Source organism: Eptesicus fuscus, chromosome 11, assembly GCF_027574615.1.
Source record: "Eptesicus fuscus isolate TK198812 chromosome 11, DD_ASM_mEF_20220401, whole genome shotgun sequence".
NCBI lineage: Eukaryota > Metazoa > Chordata > Mammalia > Chiroptera > Vespertilionidae > Eptesicus > Eptesicus fuscus.
In genome coordinates this window covers 37,363,832-37,372,603 of record NC_072483.1, presented here as the reverse complement: position 1 = coordinate 37,372,603, position 8,772 = coordinate 37,363,832, and the positions used below count along the sequence as shown (strand labels likewise).

Below are 8,772 nucleotides of genomic sequence, written 5' to 3'. Positions count from 1 at the left end.
ATATTTCCCAAAGGGTTGCTTTTTAATATAGACCTACCTTACACTCACAGTTTTTTTCTGTAAATATTTTGAGTGTGCATGATCTATTCTTGTCACTTGACCAACACCTAGAGTGCCTGACAACATTCTATCATGAATTTCTGGATGGGCTTCTGAAACAGTGACTGGGAACCATGTCTACAAATGGCTGATCTATTTTGATGTGAGCTTAATTAATGCTGCATATGAAACTTCAAATGTCACAGTCCAGGAGTTTTAAATGTTTAATTATTAGACTGACTTCTAAAATAAAATCTGAACTTAACGAATGTATTAAATTCTTGTAAGATAAATTCATTTTTTTTAGGAGAAAGGGGTTTTTATAAAATCACTCTATTATGATTTTAGCATGTGGATGAGAACTCTATGAAAACGCCACAAATGATATGTAATGTCAACATGACAACTTGAACTACAAACTTGCAGGGAAGAGTTGGGCTGCCCAATTATGACATCTGGTCACGCAGTCCAAGCCGCCGTTTGATGAAGTTGGAGATGAGGAGCTGGGGCCGTTGCTGGTACTCCACCAGGATATCATGGGGCAAGTTGATCTGGTCACATTCAAGTCTGTCCAGGAGTGTCACACAGACCACAGCAGCTAGGAGGGCAAGCGACACCATTACTGAACCAATGGGTTCATCGTTTGTGTAGAAACATTAGCCAAACACCCCCATGTCCCTAGCACATGTACTTTGGGTTATTTTCTCTGTCATGTAGATGCAACCCAGGGACCTCTCTAGCCTTCTCTACAACCCATATTTCTATGGACTCTCACCAAACACCCCATCTAAATAAGTTAATGGGAATAATTTCAAGCACTCTCTGTTTTCCTTGCCTCTACAATTGGCTAGATTAAGGGAAAGCCTGTCAAGAACAAGGAGAGATCCTTGCCATTCAGGACACACAGAGCTCCAGTTTTCTCTCCTATTTCCAGTTAGACGAGGCTCTTCTTACTTGAGGATATAACTGGAGGGCTGGCCATTAGTCCTAGATGACATTGAACATCTTGGTGCAATGTTTAGTTTGCCTGCTGCAGTTTCGCTGAAGATTAAAGTAAATATAAAAGCTATGAATGTTAATAAATAAATAAATAAATAAATAAAATAAACAAAAGCTATGAATGCAGACCTAAGGAAATATCAATAAAGGTGAGTACGAACCTTCATGAAATTTGAGAAGACAAATATTAAAGGAAATACTTAAAACTCCAAATGTCACAGTCCAGGAGTTTTAAATGTTTAATCATTACACTGACTTCTAAAATAAAATCTGAACTTAACGAAGTTAAGTAGGAATCAACTCCACGAAGGAGCAAATTTATTAGCATTTAGTTTCTAAAGAGTGGGAATAAAATCCTATGATAGATGCGGAAGTAGGGAAAAAGAATAGACACCTTTTGCTAAAAACAAACGAACAAAAACACACCGCTGAAACTCTTGTGGAAATTACCACGATGGCAGTGTCTGGCTTGTTTCATCAAGGAGAACCAGGGAGAGAAAGCAGGTCTCCTACAAATTCTTGAGTGTCAGTTTCGCATGAAATCTTTGATTTCGAGCAATGTGGTCATACACAATGAAATTGGTGTCAGCCATTTGAACTGATAGTGTAATCATCTCTATCTTCGTCTGCAGCATTTTAGAAAAGGATTTCAGGGTTGATGGGATGAGATGTGGCTATGTTAACAAGCTCCGAGGGCATGGCGATAAAGTTGGGCTGGAGTGTTATATTTATTTCTTTAACCTCTCCACTATTTCAGACTTCTTTATAAGATCTGGGTTTGGAAAGGAGAAATGAATTGTATTTATAATAGATACTATCTTTTCTGTTTCGCTGAGCTCTTGCTATCTGCCAGGCATTTACAATACCACTTAGTCCTTACAGCTGTCCCATGCGCTAGCTATTATTTTTATCCCCTTTTGACAGATGATGAAATGAGGGCTTAGGGAGGTCAAACACATGGCCCAGTATGCACAGCTAGTAAATAGCCACCCAATTCCCAGCTTCCTAAACTGCTAAGAAGCGTTACCTCCCTTCCATCCACCTGTCATCTGAGCTGGCACGTGGTGAACCATTCGGCAGACCTGCCCTGACCCATCGGTCAAAGGAACCCTCTTGTTCAGCGACGTGAAAAGGAATGGAAATACACGACTTGAGCTGAGCCAAATATTTCATCATCTGGGACCCTCTTTATTCAAAACTCACTTGGTTGTAAAGCAACTTGGCTGGATGGGTAAACAAGCAAATGGAAGGGCTAGAAAATTCCCCAGCTTTTCAAGTTAATGATCAGCAAGCTTGTGGAGGCGGCCTGGGCTGGCGGCCGCAAGGAAAGGCTGCAAGCTTTTCTCTAATCCTGCCCTTGGAAGAGGGATGAAAGGAAACCGCGCTCTGTAGCTTTCAGAGCGGGAGCTGACTAAACATTTTATCTGGAGATTTCCAGGGTGATGCCAGAGATGGGAAAGAACAGGGCAGAGCCATCTCAGTGGTGTTTTCTCGACCCCAGAGGTCCCATTAACAAGCAGCACATAACAATCTTGTCACCTGAAATTACTGTTTCCATGAGCAATGAAAGCGGATTAATTGCCCAACACCAGTTGTCAAAATCAAGTCTGACAACTTTACTACCAGACTCCTCAGATTGGGCAGGGAGGGTGGCTCCTGCAGAGGGACCCTTAGTGACCTGGCTGTCACCAACGAGGTGGTCAGCTAACTGACGGCAGGTCTGCAATGGGCAGGTCTGCAATGTGCTGGGAGCTCACCCCAGCACAGATACGGAGCTCAAGGCCTCCGCGGCACCGGGAACTCCCAACAGCTGTCAGCTCTTTGGGATCATGTGTGGTCCCTTTGAGGATCTGATGAAAGTTGTGTATTTTTGTGAATCTCTTTTCACGAAACTATACTTATGCATACACACGCACAATATTTGTGTATAATTTCAGGGGGGTCAGGGACCCTGAAGCCCACCCATGAATCCTTAGGAGCCCATGGCCCCCTGCTTTCGCCCCAACTTTCCGAATGGATTTCCAGGGAAGTTCCCCATGAGCTGTAGGCAAAGACAGCAAGGCCAGCCACAGAGGCCCGCAGGGACAGCGGAGCCCAGACAGGCTGGGCCTCAGAAAGTGGCAAAGCAGCCCAGGCTTGCTCGGGCGCTCCCAGCCTGCTCGGTGTCAGCTCCTCTGCCACTTCTGGCCCTTTCCACGGCCCCCTTCACTCCTCAAGCTTTGCGTTCACCAGGCAGACCCCTGTTTGCCCCCCGTATGCCTGGTGTACAAAGCATAGGAGTCTCCACAACCCAGAGCCTTCGCACTGCCTCTGTCTCCTCTGAGACATCCGTCTGTTGTCTGTGAATCAACAACTAAGGGGAGAAAATTCCTATTCAAAGGGGCTGATCAAAGCTAAGCAGCCTGGAAACAATTTGTTCTTCTCGATTGGTGTCTCTCAGAATGTGCTCAGCTGGTTGCTCCATCCAAACCAGAGCTCGTTAGTAATGCAGACCCCCGGCTCTGTCCCTGATATGCGGAGTTAAGGGAAGAGGTGGAGAGGGCAGTGAGTCTGCATTTTATTTTTTTAATTTTTTATCCCCACCTAAGGATATGTTTATTGATGAGAGAAATAGAGAGGAGAGAGAGAGAGAGAGAGAGAGAGAGAGAGAGAGAGAGAGAGAGAGAGAGAGAGAGAGAGAGAGAGATCAGTCAGTTGCCTCTCATGTATACCCAACTGGGGATTGAACCCTCAGCCTTTTAGTGTATGGGACAATGCTCCAAGCAACCGAGCCAGGGTGTGAATCTGCATTTAAAAAAATCTTCCTAGTTAAGTTATTTGCACATTAATATTTGAGAACTATTGCTTTAAAGACTTTAAACTCTACCCTGAATCAAATCAAGTTACAACAAATGTGCAAACCTGGACCCTAGTACTTCAGGTTTCCAAAGAAATGCAGAATTAGACAGAACCAAGATTTAGCATTAACTCTATCAAGAATCATCCCATATCTTTTATAAAAGTGTTATTGAGTACACTGCCCACTATCATACGGCTGATAATTTCACTTAAGTTTAACCCTTGGATAAAGTTTTTATGGTAAACCTCAAATGCTTTCTTTTAAATTAGATAATGAGTGTTGTGTAACTCAATGTGTTTCCATTTTCAACTTGGCCTCCAGAAAACTCAGAACTAAATAGAAGTTTTTAGAGTTAGCATTGCACTCCCAGGTAGCCTCTTTGGTATTGAGAAATACCCAGCTACTCCCTTAAATATGTGCTTTTTTTTCCTCTTTACCTTGCTTAAGTTATAGTATACATTCATCTTTTATTGAAAGCTTCTGCTAATGCCTTTAAAGAAAGAAGAGTATAAGTAATCTGTCAATAGATAAAATATGCTGCTCTTTCACGCCTGATGGGGTAGTGGAGGGAGTGGGGGTGAGGAGACAGGAGATCTTGTTCTAGTCCACCTGTTTCGACCCAGCTGTGTTTCCTCGGGCAGGTTACGTACACTCTTTAGGCTTCATTTCATTCTCAGAGAAAGGAGCAGGTGATCTCTATGAGATATCTCTCTCCCAAGCCCACACTCTCAGCTTAGGTGTCTCACATCATCTAGTTGGTGTGAGGACTATGAGGTTCAGCTGCAACCTTGGGGACTTGACCTCTGCTGGATGCTGGACTCCCAACCAGAAATGTGTCAGGATGGCGAGAGGATGGAGTGGGGGTTCCAGTCGGGGAGCCCAGGATGCCTCCCTGGGGCAGAGCAGGGGAGGGGTGGGTCAAAGGCAATGCCAACCCCACAAAGGGCTGTGCTGTGGCCCTACATGTTTCTCTAATGGGTGATGGGATGGTAATGGGCGGGAGGACTGGAATAGAGGGAAGAAGAGTAAAATGAATCAAATAAAACTATAGATGCTGATCTTGATTGAAAATATGTAAAACCCAAGAAAGTACGAAGAAACCATTTTGTTAAGTGTTGTCTTTGACAAAGCAATAAATGAATTACTAGCCATTTATACCTGGTTTCCCAGATACAATGATTTTCTTGGCAAAATAACCGCTGTGCATACTAAGGAATACATATCAACTGAACGCTTTGATTCCAACACTAACCCTCTGGGTATATGCTTAGCCCTTAGGGTTTGTTTGCTAAAGTAGCACAACCCTCTGTTCACAACTTTTAAAATAGAAACATCTGCTTTTTGTTGTTGTTGTTATTCTGAACAGAGGCTATGAACCTGTGTATCCATGGGAGGCTGCTGGGAAGAGGGACAGAGCTGTGTTCAAACTCCAGCTCAGCGACTTTGTAACTGTGAGACCCTCTCTGAGCCACAGTTCCTTGTTCTCTGATGAGGGTGAAGAGAGCTGCAATTGGTTGCCCCACACTCTTGTATAATTACATTTCAAAACCCCGGTTTTCCTCCACTTGAGAGGTAAGAAACGCTCCAGCCCCAGACTGAATAGAATCCTTTTTACTTTATCAGTGATCACCGTGCAGTTCCTAAAGCCCAATATCCTTCATTGCAGGGACCAGCACAAGAACATAAAATGGAATTAAAGCACGATTTTGCTCCCTTTCATTGAAATGTAATAAAGTAATATTAGGAAGTCTGAATGTATCCCCCGAGTCACCAGCGCCTGCCAAAAGAAATAACACTGAATTCTTCCTTTACCCTAAAGAAAACCCACGGCAAGTGCTGCGAACTCCGAAGACAAAGAGGATTTAAGCAGAACCTAATCTCAGATAAATATTAGGTTTCATATAGTGCCATGCAAGCAAGTGTGTGTCAGAAGGCAGCACTGTCTTTTAAAAATAAATACAAATTGAACATACTTATCACAAATTCACAGTGCAGAAGGATTATCATCTTTAATCAGAATGTCAGGGGTGTAATTAAAATAGACTTTGCTCTAAGAGAGGGATGGATGTGTGCATCGTATGAAACCATAGGTGAATGCATTTATGCAGCATTGTCAGGGCGTTTCCAGTATTCTGGAGATTCAGCCTTTCAGGGTACAATAATTTCGTGAATGCCACTGTTCCCCTTCACCAATCTTTGTTAATTCAGCATTGGGCCCCACTATTCTTTTTATGATAATGAGATCAGGATAACACGTTTCAAGCAGTTTGTCCACCTATGAAATAGCAAGAGATTCAGGGGTACAGATAAAGCAGAAATATCATTTGAACTTTCTAGGAAAAGGGTGCCTTACACTAAAGGCTTTATCTGTTCCTGTTTGGACAGATGAGAGGCACTCCATCATCATTCCAAGCCACTGGTGAGGCTGGGACTGAAGGAACAAGTTGAATTTGCTATAGCCATTTTCCATGGTAAATAACAGTCGAGTAGCCACTCTTTTCATTTGTTTGTTTGATCATTTAGCAAATATCTGAATGTCCACATGGCAGATATTATTCTAAGTGCTGGGGATAAAGCAAGAAAATGACAAACAACATCCCTGTTCTCGTGGTGCTTACATTGGGTGGAGATGCTAAATACATACCTTCATGCACTAATATATGTAAAGTAATATGTAAGTTAATATATAAAGAAACTCAAAATATAGTCTATAGTGACCATTGCGATGCAGAGAAGTGAAGTAGAATGCGTGAGTAGAATGAATGTGAGTAGGTTTAGTTCAGGCAGTCATTCACGGCTTCTCTGATGAAGTGAGATGTATGGTGAGATCCCTTATTAATCATAAAGATAAGAATCAGTAATCCACTTGGATCCAAGACCTCCTTGTCTCCGGTGGACGCAAAAAGGTCCAAACTCAGTGAGTGACTCCTCTGAGTTAGGACAATGGGGTCTCTAGAAGACTTTTGTTTAAATAAAAAGTTGTTATTTATAAAGTAAAACCACTAGCCATCATCACGTTAGTATGAAGTCACATTGGGTTCAGTCAGCTGGTAGTGGTAAAGGGACAGAAAGGCCCTTCGAAAAGGCTGCCTGGAGAGACAGGGTCGGTTGAGCCATTACTACAGTGGGAGTGAGATGGGGATGAGGAACAGGCCTGGGAGGCCAGCTCAGCCGGGCCCTGAGCTTGGTGCCAGGTGAGAAATATTTCCCCATGTTGCTTACTATTGGGATCTCCTCTCCAACTTACTTTATATTAAAACAGTTGCTCATGAAGGCTTCCTCAGTCCTTGCTCTGAGCAAGCTTTTCTAGCTCACACAGAGCTTTTCCACGCTTCACGCTTTGGGGGAAGGATCTTATGAAGTGATGAAAGACAGGGACATGGTAGCATCATATGCATGTGGCTTTTGTCTATGTTCTTGGGGCAGTGTACCAAGAATTCAGCTTTCAAATCAGTGGAGTTTTCACCACAAAGAAATTCAGATAGAAATACTCCAAAGAACTTCAGAATTACAGAGGTACATACAACCTTTAGTGCGAATGTTGGCAGCCCAGAGGGCTCTGCTCAATGACAAGGCTGCAGCAGTGGCCTGCCGAGAGCTGCGTGCAGGCGAAAGTCAGCTACCAACAGCAGCAGAGAAAGAAAACTGCAGCAGGCGGCAGAACTACATCAAGCAGACCGGAAAGAATCCAGGAGGGGCCTGCAGGTGGCCGAGTGCAAGGTCAAGGACTTGCAGCAAGGTCAGAAAAATCCTCATAACAGAATAATTCCTCTGAGATTTTGGCAACATTTTCTGAGACAGACTTGACTCCAGGGTTCACAAGCCTGAGCTCTCCTCGGCTGTCAATTTGTGCCTCTTCAGGAAGAACTGAAGGTCAGCACCAAACTTATATCAGGATAGCATGTTTGTACATAGGTATTTTATGTTTAACTAAACTGGTTCCTAAATTCTGCTCATTTGCATATTGGTGAAGCTGTGACTCAAGTGTCCACTTGTTGTTTCTATAATAAAGAAATGTGAAGAGCATTTCCTGGAACAGAAGTACCTGAATCCAGGTGTTCCTGTAGGCTGTGTGTAATCGGGCTGCTCTTAGGCAAGGGCAAGCTGCCCCAGCTGGGGTGCCCACTCTCACTAACTGGTGCAGAGAAAATCAGATGCTATTGTTTCTCTGAAAGGGGCTTTAATGATGACCTTCTAAAGAGGACAAGGATGCATTTGCATCCTCCACATAAATAGCACCAAGATTGGCTTGTACACGTACTCTGGGAGATGGAAGTAATTAAGGATAGTGGTTCTACAATTAATCTCTTCTTCTGAACTATAAAGTCTTTCTAAATGTAATTTTAAAAAATGTACCACATACATTTTGTTTGTATATTCATATTGATTGACTGTAAGGATGAATATTGAAATTAAAATTCCAGTATGGCCCTAACCGGTTTGGCTCAGTGGACAGAGCATCCGCCTGCGGACTGAAGAGTCCCAGGTTCGATTCTGGTCAAGGGCATGTACCTTGGTTGCGGGCACATCCCCAGTAGGAGATGTGCAGAAGGCAGCTGACCGTTGTTTCAAACTCTCTATCCCTCTCCCTTCCTCTCTGTAAAAAATCAATAAAATATATTTTTAAAAAATTCCAGTGTGATCGAATGAAGCATTATTGAGCTATAACTCTTTATTGGGTTTCTTTTCTGGGCGCCAGGACACGAGACTCTCCATGTGTTTCTGCCAATTTCACCAGCCACTCCTCCTTAGCCGCCTTTCCTGGATCTCCCTCACCTCCTTTAACTTCTAACCAAGGATCTTTTCTCATCTGTTTCTATACTCATTCTCTTTGTCATCTCATCGGTTGCATGGCTTTAATTGCCAGCTATATGCTGTCAACTCGCAATTTTACT

At 43.1% G+C, this 8,772-nt stretch overlaps 1 protein-coding gene across 1 annotated transcript in view; it reads right to left on the bottom strand.

The window, feature by feature from the left end:
* Window positions 1–485: 485 nt before the first annotated feature.
* Window positions 486–8,772, bottom strand: part of UPP2 (uridine phosphorylase 2) — a 33,419-nt gene continuing 25,132 nt past the window's right edge. The window contains exon 7 of the mRNA XM_008138667.3: window positions 486–637. Within this exon, the coding sequence (XP_008136889.2) occupies window positions 486–637 (152 nt within the window). The remainder of the gene's footprint in view (window positions 638–8,772) is intronic.